Genomic DNA, 17,533 nt, shown 5'->3' with positions numbered 1-17,533 from the left:
TGCTTATTTTTCTGACATCTCACATACCTCTCAGTTGGCTGAAATTCCAAATCATGTCAAAATCTGCATCTAATGCAAAAAAGTCTGAGAGTATACACGTGGATTTTTGAGACAGATTTTGACACAGATTTTTCTGCCCTTTCAGGGCTTAGTCACACGGGCTCATTGGCGCCCGTGTTACTGCAGGAAGGAGACGGCCACACTTCATTACCGGTCATGTGTTCTTTCTTCTGCGCTGCGGGGAGTCGTCTGTCCTGAAGTACGGCCTTTTTCCTGCAGTAAGAGCACAGTCACACGGGTGCATCGGCGCCCGTGTGACTAAACCCTTAATCTGCCATGTGAACAAGCCTCCATAGCATGCTATGATAAAACGATACTTCATGTCCACGAGTGGAAATAATTGCGGTTTCCATTTGCAGATAAGAAATCGCAGCATGCTCCATTTTGCTGCAGTTCCTGCACGGACAGCTTCCATTGCAGTAAATGAAAGGCGTCTGATCTGCGGCCATTAACATTGCGGATGGGCCGTGGATTATGCGGGAAAGCGGAAGTTTGAAAAATATTATTTAAAAAAGTTGTACTACTCATGTGCGTCGGCGCTTCCGCATACATCCGCAGTACATAAAAAAGAAGACCTGGACAGGTAAACAGGGTCCTTGGCCGTGGACAAAGTCAGATTCCGCTTTAGGCTGCCGCATGCGGAATCCGACCTGCCTGTGGACATGAGGCCTAAGTCCTTTCCTTATATTTTCTATATGTTTTGTATCTGCTTCTGGCCTTGCTTCAAAAACTATCACAAATACTATCTTTTTATCTCTGGTGTGCGCAGCGTGTTTCATAAGTCTCCTATCCAATCACAGAAGGAGCTGTATCCTACAACAGTGTTCCTACGCCAATTACTTCCTAGGGCTACATTCACACGGGCGAGTGCAATATCCGGCTGAGAAACTTGGCCCGATTTCATGCTTGCTAGCATGCGATTTTCACTTTAGTGCAAATTATTTTTGATTCAAAATCACATTGCTTCTGTGAAATTACGATTTGTCACACACGTGATAGCATCGCAAGTGTTTACCTTTGACTTCAATGGGAAACATCGCATCACATTCGCATGCACATCGCACAGTGCCATGCAATGTCTGAAAACAATGGACAAGGCGTTCCGAGGGAATGCTTGAACATAGAACATGTGAATGTATCTATTCAAAAAAAGGGATTCCATATTCGTGCGAGTTTTGTGCGCATCGCATAAAAGTTTTGCAAGAATATCGTTAGTGTGAATAAGCCCTAACTGAAATAAGTTACATAAGTACCCCAAAAACAGCATTCGCACGTTTTCCCTAGAGACATGGTATATTACCCCATAGGGTAAACGTACTATGGATTGGGAGGCTATTGTAGGTCCGAGAAGACAGAAACATGCATTGCCACTATTACACTGTACAAATCACTGAATAAGAAAAATGTTAGTATAAGATATACCTTCAGCAATGTTTCTGTACTTTTATCATTGAAATGCCCTTACACAACTACAGTTCTAGTGCCATGTACAACAGTCATAGAAAATGTGTTTGCATCTGTTTCCTAGGTATAGAGATAAGGCTACATCTAAGATAAAAGCGAAAGAAAGCAAATAGCAGCCTTGTCACACAGTGCGCTAAATCATTTTAGTTTATCAACTTTATCAACTACTGAGTACTATTATGTTAGTGGACTGCAATAATTTCTGTAAACACACAGCCTAGAGACAATAGACTTAGGGAATGCGTCACCAGGGTTCACCCTGCTAAACCGTTTACAGGACGCTATCAGTCACGAAGCAGTCCTTCCAAACGTGTAGCTATAACTGAACTGTACCAGCTGCCAAGAAATTTTTTGTAAGCCAGCCCCTCTGCCCGTGATTGACACGGATGACATATTCCGCTTTGTCATCCACAAGTCAGTGAAGAAGCCCATAAATCAATGTGGGACTGGTGCATGCGCAGAGGAGACTGATGCATCTGCCTGCAACAAGGCAAAACAAATTGCGCATGTGCCAGGCCCCAGGATACGAAACACATATACAAGATTTGGATCAGCTTGTGGAGGGAGTAGCGGACATCATCCTTGTCAATCAAAGGTGGAGGGGCTGGCTTACAAAGAATGCTTTGGACAGCTGGTATAGTATCAGGCATACCCACTGGACTGTTAAGAACTCATTGGCATACATCACAGAAGTTTTAAAAAGATCATTTCAAGGTATGGAGGCTAATGGGCTACAATAGCTACATGTTTGAAGGGGTTTCTTCAGGACTGTGAACTGTTTAGAATGGTGAAACCTGGTGACAGCTCCCTTTAAGGCTTAAAGTAGGGTCCTGGAATAGCTATTGAGGCTAACGAAAATTCTACAAAAATAGAGCAATGAAAATCCTATAAGCATACAACATCATGGATAAACAAAGCACTATCATTAGATACTGGGGATAAACCCAGATACACCACCAACAAAAACATATATTCAAGGACACAATCTCCACCAACAGATGCAGCAACAACAACCACCAAAAAAGTGTATTTTTTTCAAACTGTTGCCGCATACCACACAGCGACATACTAATGACATTCGTAATTATCAATGTTGTAAATTGGTCCTGAAACCAAAAAAAATCTTACGTATATTAATGGAATTGCCCAATTGCAAACTATTTATGGCCTATCCGCAGCAAAACTAATTTAATGTAGTGGTTTCCGGCACTAGGGTGGAACCTCACGTGTAGTTGCCGCAGGTCTGGATAGTAGTCAGGGAAGACCTAGGAGTCAGCAATGGGAAGTCTCAGTTCACAGTACAGATGGAGAAGGCAAGTAGCGTAGTCAGAAGGAAAGCCTGCACTAGTGTAGAAGACTGCAGGCACAGGGGAATTGTAGCCTCCTTTTTTAACAACTGAAGGCTAGAATAGATAGTGGATTATAGAGGATTGAGTGCTATTTCAGCACTACCAATAACTTGCTGAGTGAAAAAGTTGTTTTACTTATGCTATACTTTTTTGTGAGTGCAAAAATGCCAGGTACATTTCCCTAGTAACATCCACAAAGAATAAGACCAGAGGTGGCATCTTTATGTCTCTGATTTCTTACCAATGATTTATCTTGTAGTTTGATTGTATATAGGTATCCCTTTAATTTTAATGGATTATGTTGTCTCTAACAACATCAGGATTTTGGTTAAGGATGTCTAGAAGCGGGGGTCAGACTAGACACAGAAAAACATCTTATCTCTTACTCATCAATGAGTACAAAGATTAAGCCTTTACTGTTGCTATTCACTGGCAGCTGAGTGGTAAACATGGCATGATGAGAGGTATGTACTCTGCGGTCAGTCATGATAGTCTGTAACCTGTAGTCACTTGCCTTGTTTGCAGTTTAGCTAAAGGATGGGTGGAGATTTGCTTCTCTTCAGCTTGGCAAGAAAACACTGAATTGTCTACCTTCTTCCTACTAAGTAGCAAGAGAACATACTTTAAAAGTCTCCCTTCACAAGATGTCAGGCGTGATCTGCTCATAGCCAACAAGATTCGTGTGTTTTCTTGAGACGCACAGGTGTTCTTAAACTAAAATGAAAGTCTTTATAGCATTTGATGGTTTCTGCGAATCTTTTGACATTCCTCCGGGCCAAACTGTAAAGAAAGTCAAACTGATGCTAAAGGTAATTTATTTATTTGCACGAGTATATCTGTGAGCATTATTTATGTAACTTGTAAAAGTTAGATAAAGTTATCCAGTATTATTCCATATAAATTATATGTATTTGCTCAGTCTTTCACATGTTGAACGATGGATTTTATGCGGAGCTAAAATCCATCGTTCAAATGAAAAGTGCCCAATGCCTGCATTTACATGTAGTGATTATCGATCATTTTCGGCCATTTAGACGAATTTTGAGCGATAATCGCATGTCAAAAGGCCTTAAGTCTGGAAATTGTCCCCAAAACAAAACTGTAATCTAAAATCTAATCTAAGACTGATCAGAGATAACAATTAGTCAGTTCTTCTCACTATTATAGTAATATTTTGTTTTCAGCTGTTATTTCCAAAATGTTCTGCCCATACAAGAGTCCATATAAGCAACTAGAAATAAATAAATGTGGAAGAAGCGCCTGCAGGTCACCTCAGATGCCCATATCAGGTGTGACTGCAACCTTCAAAACTCCAGTAGCCAAATGTTCTTCTATAAACTAGTTTATGAAGTATTTGTCAGCTTTATGTCAGTTAGGCCAGGTTCACATCTGCGCTGGAACCTTCTTTTGGAGATTCCGTCATAGATCTGGCAGAAAATACTGGAAGCTGAGCGGAAAGCGAACAGATCCTATTATAGTCAGTGGGGTCCATTCAGCGCTGTTTGGTTCCGTCATAAAACAGAAACATTTGGCTTAGGGATTCCCCTTTCCTGCTCCCCGAATGAAGCAGGAAGATAGAATGCCACCACAGCTGTGAAAGCAGCCTTACTTATAAAGACAGTCTCAAGTTCTACGTACTTTATGCAGTTGTTACCACTACCTCCATTTTTTCGCAGGATTGCACCAAGTGAGACCTAATTGTTATGACCTATTGAAATAATCTTCTCTTATTCATTCTGAGATTGCAAAGCTACATTTGGTAAAATAATAATAAGGTATTTCTTGCAGGACTATTTTCACATCCCGCTATCAGATGACAAGCAAGAGAGAAGGTTTTTGGAGCTCACATATGCAGGAGGGGTGCTAAGAGATGAGTGGGTCCTAACAGATGCTGGAATTACTCTCTGCTCCACCATTAAGTGCATTGTGAAGGTAAGCATGAACTTGTGATAGCAGAGAATACAACTACTTTCTTCCATATAAGGCTGGGTTCACACCACAATTTGGGCTCAGTTCAGGTTTCCATGTTCCTGTTCCATTATGGGAATGACTTGTAGTTCCTCTTCGAGCCTCCAGCAGAGATCCGTCAGAAAATCCTAGATGAAATAACACAGCAAGCATTATAACCGGTGGAGTCCTACCAGCACCACTCAGATCCAGTGTGCGCCAGACGCCACAATTCCAGTATTTTTGTTGTTTAGCTCTCAGGATCTCTGAATGTGGCCTTAGCCTGGAGCCCCATGTAATTACAGTTGCCTAGTAGGTTTTGTAATCCATGGTGGTAAAATGGCCTTTGTGTCCCAGTCCATAAGCAGTAGTAGTTGTTCTCCAGCATTAGGGAAAAATTACAAACATTCTTTATTAGTACACGTTTAAAAACATGAAGTGCACATTTCAAAAAATGCTTATGTGCTTTGAATACACAGTGGATTCCTAGTCATAGCATCCATCTTCTGACATGGAATGCCAACCCGTTATTGGGAGCAGAGCCCACTCCCTACATGACCGGTTCTGGCTGTCTTTGTCCAAGGGCTGCCATTTAGACGGACCTGTGACCTGTCTTAATAGAATGCATGCAGAAATACCATAACCTGCAATACTTAAACACAGAAGTATGTGGCATAAGCGATCAGATGATCACGACTTCAAGATCAAAGGGGTCTTAAAAAATGGGAAATTTTTATTTTATTATTGTAAAAAATAAAGAGTATTAAAAGTTTAAACCACCCATATACCCCTATACGTATTTATAATAAGTCAAAACTAAAAAAATGAAGACATACTCAGTATCGCAGTCCAATTTTTCAAAATTGAAAAGACATTATATATGGGAACATCATCAGAAAAAAATACACAACACCAGAATTGCGCTTTTCTGGTCACTCCCTGTCCAAAAAAAAAAAAAATTAGACAAAAAGTAATTTAAAAAAATGTATGTACTCCAAAAAGGGTACCAATAGAAACCACCAGTTGTCTTGCAAAAAATAAGCTCTCACACAACCCCATTGGCGGAAAAATAAAGTTATGGCGGCCAGAAGATGGTGGCAGAAAACATTTATTGTGTAATTTTTGATGCACTGTGTACACCATATAATCAACACACTGACCCCCACCCCCCAAAAAAGGCAAAATTGTGTTTTTTCCTATTCCACTCCCCTTAGAGATTTTTTAAAGTTATTCAGTATGATCTAGTACAGTAAATAGCACCAATGAAAAACACAATCTGTCCCACAGGAAACCAACCCTCAAATAGCTAAGTTGCCAGAAACATATAAGAGTTTTGAAAGTAGGAGGAGAAACCAAAAATTTAAGAAAAAGGGCCGCCAACCTCGTATCAACCATTGCAAGCAATTGCAGGCACAGCTCCCATGCCAGACCACTGCACTGTCTGTCTGCTTCTGGCTCTGTTCATAATGACAGCTGGCCTGATTTCAGCTGATGGGCAGAGATCCTGAGTGGCGAACCCCGCTGATCAACTATTGATGACCTATCCTGAGGACAGGGCATCAGTAGTAAAGTCCTGGAAAATCCATTTAGGCTAGTTCTTTCGAAATCTGAAATCTCAAAACAAAATTCCTAGTAGGTTATATAAGTTTTAGAGCTCTGTATTTTTGCACTAACAGTATTTCTACAGTGTTTTACTATCCTTTTAGGAAGAAGAAAAGCCAGCTTTGTGTGTATACAATGCGGTTACTAAGGAGAAAGTCCCAATAATGGGGGATATTCATCTTCTTGCTGAAACGGTCTCAAAATTTAAGTCTCTGTTGTCTCTGAAATGTGGATTCCCTGTCAGTGTTTTCTGCCTGAGGACATTAGATGGAAAAGAAATGTATGACTGTAACACAGTGAGTGAATACAATCTGGATGTAGGTATGCAACCTAATTCCTCTAAGTAAGCATGTGATACTGAGCATGCTAGTGAAAAACACCAGAATGATGAGTCTATTTGATGCGAGAATTATAGCAATCAGCCATAACATTATTATTGTGTAGATCCTCTTATGCTGCCTAAACCACTCTGACCTATTGAGACATGGACTCCACCAGACCTCTGAAGGTGCCCTGTGGTATCTGGCACCAAGACATTAGTACCAGAGCCTTTAAATCCTCTTACGTTTTGAGGCCTCCATGGATCAGACTTGTTTTTCCAGCACATCCCACAGGTGCTTGATTGGTTCGAGAGCTGGGAAAATTGGAGGCCAAGGCAACACCTTGAACTCCTTATTATGTTCTTTAAACAGTTCTGAACTCTTTTTACATTGTGGCATGAGCCTGATGAAAAAGGACACTGCAATTAGAGAATACCAATTTCTTTAAGGGATGGACTTGGTCTGTAACAGTGTTTAGATGCATAGTACCAGCCACTGTAACATCTATATGAATGCCAAGACTTAATGCTTCCCATCAGAGCGTCACACTACCTCCGCCAGCTTGTCTTTCTCTCTTGACCATGCTGATTTTAACACTTCCCCAGGTAAGCCATGCACACAGACCCAGCCATTCACATGACGTAAAAGACAGTGTGGTTCATTAGAAAAGGCCACCTTTTTTCCATGGTCCAATTCTGATACTCAAGGGTCGATTGTAGGTGCTTTCAGCAGTGGACATAGGTGGAGAACCCAGAGTGGTTTGCAGCTACACAGCCCAATATGCAGCAAACTTTGATGCACTGTGTGTTCTGACACATTTCTATCATAGCCAGCAGTAACGTTTTCAGCAATAGGTGCTATAGTAACTCCTTGGTGGGATCGAATCAGATGGTTTAGCCTTCACTACCCAATGGCATCAAGAAGTTTTGGATGCCCATAATCCTGCTGCTGGTTCCCTGGTTCTCCTACTTTAGACCACTCTTTATAGTTACTCCACACTGCATATTGGGAACACCCCGCAAGACCTGTCATTTTAGAGATGATCTGACACAGTTGTTTAACCATCGCAATTTGGCCTTTTTCAAAGTTGATTAGATCCTTATTAGAGATGAGCGAGTATACTCGCTAGAGGCAATTGCTCGAGCGAGCCTTGCCTTTAGCGAGTACCTGCCCGCTCGAGACTGAAGGTTCGGGTGCCGGCGCGGGGGAGCGGTGAGTAGTGGCTGTCAGCAGGAGGGAGCGGGGGGGAGAGAGGGAGAGAGAGATCTCCCCTCCGTTCCTCCCCGCTCTCCCCTGCAGCTCCCTGCCCGCCGCCGACACCTGAACCTTCAGTCTCGAGCGGGCAGGTACTCGCTAAAGGCAATGCTCGCTTGAGCAATTGCCTTTAGAGAGTATACGCGCTCATCTCTAATCCTTATACTTGCCGATTTTTCCTGCTTCCAGTACAACTTCAAGAACTGATTGCTCACTTGCTGTTTAATATATCCCACACATTGGCAGGTGTAATTGCCCAAAATAATCAATGATATTCACTTGTTCGCCTGTCAGTTCAATGTTATGGCTGATCACTTTGCATATAAATGCATATAACTATACAATAATGTCCTATGTAAAATATGACTTGCACTATGATCATACTCAAGACTAGATGGCAATTATATGAGCTCACCATAGCCTTTATATTGATCTATAGGTGGCACAGTGAGACTGGATGTCTGGGATGGTTGGAAAGAACTTCTTGGTGCATGTGTACTTGGACACAGGCAAAATGTCCAGCGTTACTTATCAAATTGGGAACCTATTTTCAGGTAAACAAATTATTCACAATATTATCTTAGTTTATATTTCACCTATGCTGATCCAGGTGCTGTGATATCAGTTGCAAAACCTTAGCAAGTGTGAACAATGTACATCTCACACGGGAAGGGGGCATAAATTAACAGATATTTCCTAAATTGTAATAGCTTGTATTATAGCAAAGATTTTTTACCTCTATTGCCCCTAGGCATTTTTTGGGGGGACCTACCGGTAATTTGTATTGTAACATTTATCACTACCAGCCTATAACATTTTGGAAGCAGCAACGATTAATGTAATGACCAATGGATACTTTGGAATTCATCATTTTTTCCAATAGATGCAATGATAATGCTTAATGATCTGAAAATCAGTCAGACTATTAAAGATTGCAATTGTCTGAAAGCCTGTATGCTTTCTATAGCCCGAGTCCCTTAGTGAGCGTCCAATTAGTACCAAGAATGAAGGGTAAAATCAGGGTACCCGTTCATATGCAGAACTAGGAGACTACTGTATTCTTCGATCAATCCTAATTGCCAAACAACACAATATTTTTTCGGCCTTACATACTAGGTTACTATGTTATAATAAGAACAGATCAGTTAACCGAAAGTTCCAGTTTGGAAAAGGCAATTTTAATTATAAACTGCACAAAGTAAAGCAAGCTGAAAATAAGTGGAAACACGAGGTAATGAAGTATTGAAAAGGTGCTAAATTTTACATTAGCTGACTATTGCGCTTCACTTTAATCTAAAGTGCTCTTGTCTATATACTTTAGTCTATTTTCCACTGACCTATGTGTATCTCACAATCAGGTTCCAGCTGCGAGTAGCCCTGTACATAGCTGCACACTTTGGCCATCTGGAACTCGCAGAATGGCTGCAAACCAAAGGTGTCCGAGCAGATGAGGAGGTGGGCGTTCATCCCTATAGAGACTGGTGCCGTGATACTGACCACCTTGATGTTAAAAAATGTGCAGTCCATGTTGCTGCCGAAAAAGGTCAGCTTCTTCTGATCAGATCATTTCTTGCCCGGAATATTTTGTGCTTGGAGTGTCAAAACGCATTGGGTCAGACGCCAACCAAGATATGCATCCGGAATGGACAGAAAGACTGCCTTCTGTATTTGATAATGAAAATGTGGTCAGTTGTCTCCTTTCCGAAAGTCACTCTTCCCATGAACATCTATGTCAAAGTTAAGCAATGGCTATATACGGCCCAGAAAAGAATCTGCAAAGTAAAAAAATGGGCTCCACAATTTAAAACCCATGTTGGGGACCCAGTTGTAGTTGATGGGTTCACAGAACCCAAGATGACCAGTAAAGATGTACCTGGTTTTTATCGGGACAAATGGAGAAGGGTTGTGCAGGACTCTCCAGCGAACAGCAGTCAAGCAATAGCAAATGCAGTTTTCAAATTAGGTCCCGTGAAAAAATTATCCAGACTTCCTTCATTCAAGCCAATAGAAGGAGATCCAATCAAGAGGAGAGGTCAACCTGCAACGGGATCACTGGATATTAATGATATAGTTACAAATAGCTGGAATCCTTATATTCCACTTCCACCAATCACAAACACCAGCAACAACCAACCTCGTAATTTAGGAACTCCGCATGCTGCTGTTCTGCTGAATTCATCTCTGGAGTCCTTCACAAAACACAGTGGAAGGACGCCAAGAGAAAACGCAGTATATTTCTTAAGCCTTGCAAGGTAAGGGTGTAGGTTTCTTATTTGCTACCTACTTGCTAACGTCATGCAATGCCTATGATCTACAGTAGCGCTAAGGTTTCTACTGTAAACTGTGATAGTGAGTGGGAACTATAGTCAGATATTTTTGAAGTCTGGGAGAACTATGGGGGACATTTATCAAAGACTAGTGTTTTTAACATTGCTCTTAGGTAAGTGTCAGAAAAGATAGATGGACGAATTTAATAGGAGGTACACGCCTCTTATTAATTTGGGCACATTCTGTGCCCGCCATACGCCACTTTTGGAAATCTACAGTAGATACAACCTGCTGCAAATTATAGTGAAATTGACAGGTTGTACCCAGCCACCACCCCTTTTGCCGGGAAGGAGCATGGTTGGCTGTGGCCTGTTAAATTGACTATAATTTGTGGCAGGTTTTATCTACTGTAGATTTTCCCCCCCAAAAAAGCACAAAAATCGACAACTTTTCTATGCCAGATTTCTGGTATAAATGCTTTTATGCATCTCCCCTGTGTTTTGTCGGTTGATTACTTCCCCTCTGTATCTTACATGTTCGTTTTTGAACGCCTGTGGCATGATACTGGCACTGTGCCTTATTATACAAGGTAAAGCACCGAATACAGAAAGGTCGGGACGCCCATATGGCAGCATCATGAGCTCTTTGAGAAGGTCTTTGATTTTTCTCTTCATTCGTATCACACAATGTTTTTGCCATACAGTTGAGGGATATGATTTCTATGGCTCACGACACAGAAGTGTGTAGTGCTGCAACAAGATGCAACTTATTACCAATAATGTCTATTGTAAAAAGAAACCAGTATATGCCTGGGTACTTTTTGGACAAGACAGACAAAAACATAGTAGGTTGCACTTCTAGGGGAACATTGCGGAAATTTTACTTGTAATAACTTTTTGAACATGTTGTACTATCACATATCTAGGATTAGATTCATTTATATTACTAAGGATGCATTCACACGAGCGTGTGCGTACTTAGGTGCGCACAAAACTGCACACTCACGTACGTGCACAAACATGCATAAATGCAGGTCCATGCAGCATTGGTTTCAATGGGGCCGCAGCTGCTGCCAGCGGCCCCATTGAAAGCAGTAGGATGTCAGGAACCCTGCAGTGATTTTCAGGGGAAGGACTTCTAATATAAGCCCTTCCCTGAAAATCATCCCTGGTTTGTGTAAAAACAAAAATGTGTATATATATATATATATATATATATATATATATATATATATATACATACACACACACACACTCACCTCTCCGCCCCTGTCATGTAAATACTCCCTGCGGGGAGTCTCCTTGTCACTGAACACTGTGACAGCACTGTCACAGTGTTCAGTGATAAGGGGACTCCCCTCAGGGCCGAAGAATTTTCCTGCCACAGCTGTGGCAGAGGATCGCAATGTTCTCACATTGCTTTTAATGGGACCGTTGCTTCTGCAGTCCCATTGAAAGCAATGGGCTGTCGGCAAGCCCTGCAGGGATTTTCGGGGAAGGGCTTTAAATATAAGCCCTTCCCTGAAAATCGTCCCCAGAATGTGTTAAAAATAAAAAGATTTACTCAGGTGTGTCCAGCAGTGTCTTCTCCCTGCACTGCTCTGAATTTCTTTCAGCAGGCAGGGATTTAAAATTCCTGCCTGCTGAAAGGGTTGTATCTGATTGGCTGAGTGCTCAGCCAATCACAGGCAGCACTCGGCCATTCATTGAATTCAATGAACATTTTGTGACAGCTGTGGCAGGGGATTCTTTATTCCCCACGGGGAGTTCCCTTGTACTCTTGTATAAGCCCACCATAGGCTTATACTCGAGTCACTAAGTTTTCCCAGTTTTTTGTGGTAAACTTATGTGCCTCGGCTTATATTTGGGTCGGCTTATACTCGAGTTTATACGATAATTGCAGCAACATGGAGAGATCTGTGGATCAGCACCAAAAGTGAGGAGGATGGTGTGGTAATGGTCAAGAAATGAATATTAATGAGCTGCATCGGACTCCACTCTGTAGTGTGATGTCAACGTTCAAAGGTAACATTTCCAAAATGGCAGAACAGATTGGTATAATAGACTGCCACTATATCACGCTGCCTGACAGGTTTCCTTTAATGGGAACCTGTTATCAAGCTTTTACAATGCAATCCAAAATCATAAACCTTGGCCCGCACTGCTAATGAGATTTCCTTATCGCTACTTGGTTTTGTAACACATGCCTCAGTATCTTTACAATCTGCTTTTGAAGTTTTCCTGCGCTGTATTCTAATGAGCTGAACAGAGTCCGATTTTACAGAAAAGAGTCAGATTTGTCACTCAGCGCCGCACCAGGCTCACCTCCTGATTTCTTTTCTTTGCTGTAATCCTGCGCAGGCGCCATATCATACCTTGCCCTCGCCCGCACACCTCAGCTCTCCTTTACTAGCTGTAACTTCAGTAGCGTACTACACATGTGCCATGAGGATCACTACTTCCACTGGCTCCGAAGCCAGATGATCGTGGGAGTAACGAACCTCCAGGCGCATGCGCAGTACACCCCTGAAGTCTCAGTAATTAAGGGAGGGCTGAGGTACACGGGCAGAGTTTGCCACAGCATCTGAGCGGGGTTACTATGAACAAGAGAAATTAGTATGCTTGCCAATCAGGAACAGGGGCAAGCCTGGCGTGACGCTAAGCGAAAAATCTGACTCTTTAAAGGGTGCTTTCACATTTGCGATTGCGATATCGCTGCGTTTTTTAGCACAAATGTCGATAGGTCTTTGTAATGTCAAAAGCGCATCGCACAAAAACCTCAAAAGCAGATTGTAAAGGTACACATGTATGCAAAGCTAATTAGCGATAAGGAAATCTCATTAGCAGTTCTGTTAAGGTTTGATTGTAAAAACTTCATGACGGGTTCTTTTTTCGAAGGTTGTCTTGGACTTCTACTATTGATGGCTTATCCTCTGGATTTGTTATCAAATAGTTGATCAGCGCGGGTTCACTGCTCGGGATCCCCAGGCCCGCTGGAGGCAGATAGCCCTGTCCCAAATTACAGCAGCCCAGTTTGTTATTGCATTGAATTCAATGGGAGCTGCACCTGAAGTACCAGAGCAGACCGCTGCAATTTGGACAGGACTGTCTACAATGACAGTGAGCCTGGGGATCAGCTGATTGGCGGGGATTCTGAGTGGAGACCCCCACGATCAACTATTGATGTCCTATCCTAAAGGCCTATTCACACGTAACTATTGTCGCTCAAAATTTGTTCAAACGATGGAATTTGAGCGATATCGTTCAGTGTACATGCACAAAAATCCCTCACTTTTCAGTCATCTTAAAAAAAACAAACCCTTGTTGGCTCGCTGGCTTCACGTCCTCTGTAAATGATCCCCGCTCAGTGCTTCCCATAGGAGGTGAAGCGCTGAGCGAGAAATGGATGAGAAGCCCCAAGCAGGCGGCAGGTCTGTCTGTGTAAACGCTCTGCACGAGCGCTGACGACCTTAGCAGTGACATCAATGCTCATGCGGTCATTAAAGAAAATCCTGTTCACATGTAGCGGAAAAAACTGCTGTAATTGTACTGTAAGACTAACCAAGAGTGCAACCGCAGCGTTTCCGCTACATGTGCACTCATGTCCTCTGACGGGACGGGTTGCATACTTTTACAGCCATGTCCCTGCTGACTCCTAATCCGTTTTCATTTTAACACAAGAGCCACCCTGATTGCCCACAATGGCTCCCGTTAAATACGGAGCTCATAATTAGTCTACTGTCAGGTGGACAACCTCCCGCACCCAGTGTCAATGAGCGCCGCTGAGCAGTGGAGATTGCCCTCTAGACTACTCTCAAGCTCCGTACGTAATGGGAGCAACTCTTGGTGAATAGGAGGGGGCTTAAGAAAGAGAATAAAACCAACGATGGCACCATCAGAGACCTGGCTGATATAGTATACAGCCTCCAGTGCTCGGGGGCCGTACTGCTCCTCTGTAAAAGAGATTGGATATTTTACAATTTAAGGAATTAATAGGGGACAAATTCACAAACTCTTGCTGGTACCAATATATACATGAGAAAGGGGCTGTCTTCACGTAACCGAGAATCTCTGAAGGACAGACTGGTGTTACACTCCGGATATTACTTCAATGTTAGAAAATAACAGTGGACAATGCCGTAAGGACTCCGACCACAATGTGAGTAGTGGCCTTTACTAATGTACAAAGCACATATGAAGTGTATTGCTCTACTTGATAGATGGACACTAAAGGAGGTGATGAACTCTGGATCAGGGATGAGCTCAGTGAATTGTGGAGGCACTGAAGGCTCATTTAGACACAACGATTATCGCTCAAAATTCACTAAAAAGCCATCATCTGAGCGATAATCATGGCGTGTAAATGTGCCCATCTTTCACTTTTCTGCAGAATGATTGATTTCAGTTCAGTATGAAATCCATTGTACAGCAGAACAGCTGATAAGAGGGACCACACGCTGTGCTCTGCCCAGGGACAGCTGATTACTTTGTCTCATCTGTCAGCACCACAGCAGAACAAAGAGAATGTATTCAGAGAACAGTGGGTGGTCTGTTCTCTGAATACAGCTCCTGGTGGCTCACAGGCTACTAATTGGTACTAACAGGCATTAGTACCAAGTAGTAGTTTATGCAAAATGAACCTTGACTGGATTGATATGAAGATCACCAATATATGCCAAGAAACTCAGACCAATATCGCACTTATAAAGTTGTGATTCCTGCTGCAAGTTTGATGCATTTTGTGAGAAAAACACATTGCTTCTCTGCAACATGCATTTTTCATACATGTAAGAATCACATGTTGCTTCAATAGAAAAATCCAATCGCACTCGCATGAAAATCAGGTGCGATTTTTTCTTAGTTTTTTTTTTTGCTGCCATGGCAAATAATGGGCAGTTTTGAAACAATCGCCCGAACAATTGTTTTTTCAATCTCAAACAATCGGTTCGCGAGAAATATCGCTCATGTGAGTAAGCACATTGAAACTTTGTTCCTCTTGCGCAATTTCTGACCATATTGCTGTCGGTCAGAAATTGTATGTGAAAATCGCCCCAAGTGAATGCACCCCGGGGGTTTCTTCACATGACAGTGTTTGCGTGGGTATTTGCTCGTGCAAAATCTGCGCACACGAAACACAGAGAACAAGCCATTTATTACAATAGAAGTCCTTGGGAGGTGTGCGAATACGCAAGGGGAAGCGTGAAACATTGCACATAAATGCTGCAAAAAAGAACACGCCTGGACCTCATTATGCTGGTCAGTCTTTTAATCCATGGTAAGGATGTGTCAGGCACGTGTGTGAACTGGCCCTGCGTGCGCAAAAAGTTCTGTAGTGTGCGCAGACACGTGCAAATATACATCATCCTTCCTCGTTCATTTTTTGCCCATACGGTCATCTGAATAAGCCCTAAGGAGGATTTTCCCTTTGTAACACATCTAGTTGTCCAGTTATTCCTTGCAACAATCTTGCAAAAAGTTGAACAATTAGGGAGTTTTACACAAACAGATTTTAATTGCAGATTCCACGATCGCTGTCTGTGCAGACTTTCCGCGACAAAACTCAGGCATTGAAAAGGCATGTAGGTTCTATTTTTCCTTCACACTTGTGGATACAAATTGCAGAAGAAAAATCACAGCATTCTCTATTTTGCTGTGGACTCCATGCGGACGGCCTCCGTTGAAGACAAGAGAGGCGTCTGACCTGCAGCCCATACGCATTTAACATTGTGGATGGTCTGCGGGTACCCTCATCATCGCTAAGCGACGGCACGGGAAATACAAACAAATAGGAAAACCTGTACTGCACATTAATGTCTCTGGGGTCATCTGCAATACAGGTAAGTGCCGTACGCAGGGTCACAGACAGAATCCAGCATGCAGAATCCAATTGGGTTGGGTGAGCCCGGCCTCAGTACTCTGCTCTATGTATCTGTACTCATCGGTAGAACTATTTCCTGTTCTAAATATATTCATGGTATAAAACATTAATGTTGTGTTTTTTTTACAGCGAATTTAAAGAAAAACCTTGGCTCCGGCAGCTAGACATGGCCAGGAGGCTAGCCAAAAAGTCACTATACGGCCTATAAAGACTGGCAAGACCCTGGACAGAGGACATCCGTGCTGTGCTCATGCCTCCTAGATATTACTGCACATGTATGCGTTACTTTTCTGCTTTTGTTCCATATTCAGGCAATATGGTTTACAATCATACATAAAAGAATGCCAAAAGGTCGTCAAAGCATTTAAAGAAAGAATTTGGGCAGCTGCATATGTCCGAAAACATAAAAAGTCTATACTCACCTGTTAAATCCTCTGTTGCTCCGCAATGATGGTGCTGCGGTCTACAGTGCAGCAGGTGTGGGACCGCTGTGTCCAGTAATGGTTTGTTTTGTTATTTTAGCACATATGTAGCTGCCTAACCCTTTAACATTATTTCTTTAAAAATCTATGCTTTTCTTACCAATTCTTTATCATATCTAAAGAGAACTTTTTCACCAATTAAACCTGATCTGCAGTCTGAAGGGACTACGGTACTTGTGTGAGTGCTGAGGCCCCTTCAAACAGCTGATTGGCTGGGGTACCAGGAGTTAGACCCCCATCAATCTGACATTGATGACTTATTCTAAGAATAGATAATCTATATAAAAGTCCTAGACAACCCCTTTAAAAGCCACTCCAGTGATTTTCTTCCTCCTTCATTCGTTATGTAGCTATCCCGTAATAGCAGAGGCCCGCACAGAGATGTCACTCCCAGTGGCCCGACTCTGCTCTGCGCATGCGCCGGCTGGCCGGCACAGAGTCGGAGCCGCGGGAGGAGGTGAGTCCCGCACTAGTCCCTGCAGGGGCGCGGGTTGGGTCCCACTGCGAGATTTCTCGCAGGGGATCCGACTAGGCTGTGTGGAAGCGTCCTTATACTTTCTCTCCCTGTATGATTCACACTTGATTTTGGCATCAAAAAGCCTGAACGAAATCCATAGATGGGGACGGCACCCTAAGAACCCACTCTTACCCAGGGGTAATTCATCACTAGGGGCTGTAAAGGACTCGTTCTGTCTACATCATTTTATTCTGAATTTTTAAACATAACTCTGCTGTCTGTTCCCATGTCTAGTGTTTGTGTATTTCTGTAATGGCCTCTAGGGGGCATTAGTAGATTATAGAATTGAAAACTCATTTAATAGCAAGTTACATATAACCCTGTTAGCATCTCAATAGAAAAGCCTCAATGAAGGACTATACAATGTAGCACCTGTAGCCTTTTTTCTAAGAA

The 17,533-nt window shown here is 42.5% G+C and overlaps 1 protein-coding gene across 1 annotated transcript; it reads left to right on the top strand.

Annotated features, from left to right (window-relative positions):
- Window positions 1-3,592: 3,592 nt before the first annotated feature.
- Window positions 3,593-16,951, top strand: ANKUB1 (ankyrin repeat and ubiquitin domain containing 1). Its single transcript, XM_066589660.1, has 6 exons — window positions 3,593-3,682; window positions 4,662-4,805; window positions 6,527-6,743; window positions 8,436-8,550; window positions 9,355-10,248; window positions 16,271-16,951. Exons 1-6 carry the CDS (start codon window positions 3,593-3,595, stop codon window positions 16,347-16,349), a joined length of 1,539 nt encoding a protein of 512 aa, XP_066445757.1. The 3' UTR covers window positions 16,350-16,951.
- Window positions 16,952-17,533: the final 582 nt, after the last annotated feature.

The sequence above is a fragment of the Eleutherodactylus coqui genome, chromosome 1 (assembly GCF_035609145.1).
Source record: "Eleutherodactylus coqui strain aEleCoq1 chromosome 1, aEleCoq1.hap1, whole genome shotgun sequence".
Taxonomy (NCBI): domain Eukaryota; kingdom Metazoa; phylum Chordata; class Amphibia; order Anura; family Eleutherodactylidae; genus Eleutherodactylus; species Eleutherodactylus coqui.
Note: the sequence above shows the minus strand (reverse complement) of the source record. Positions and strands in the feature narration are given on the sequence as shown.

Excerpts from the sequence above, each read along its gene's own strand:
- ANKUB1 (XM_066589660.1), top strand. The coding sequence starts at position 3,593 with ATGAAAGTCTTTATAGCATTTGATGGTTTCTGCGAATCTTTTGACATT. Across the intron at positions 8,551-9,354 it reads AATTGGGAACCTATTTTCAG|GTTCCAGCTGCGAGTAGCCC; the intron begins GTAAACAAATTA and ends TCTCACAATCAG. Across the intron at positions 10,249-16,270 it reads TATTTCTTAAGCCTTGCAAG|CGAATTTAAAGAAAAACCTT; the intron begins GTAAGGGTGTAG and ends TTTTTTTTACAG.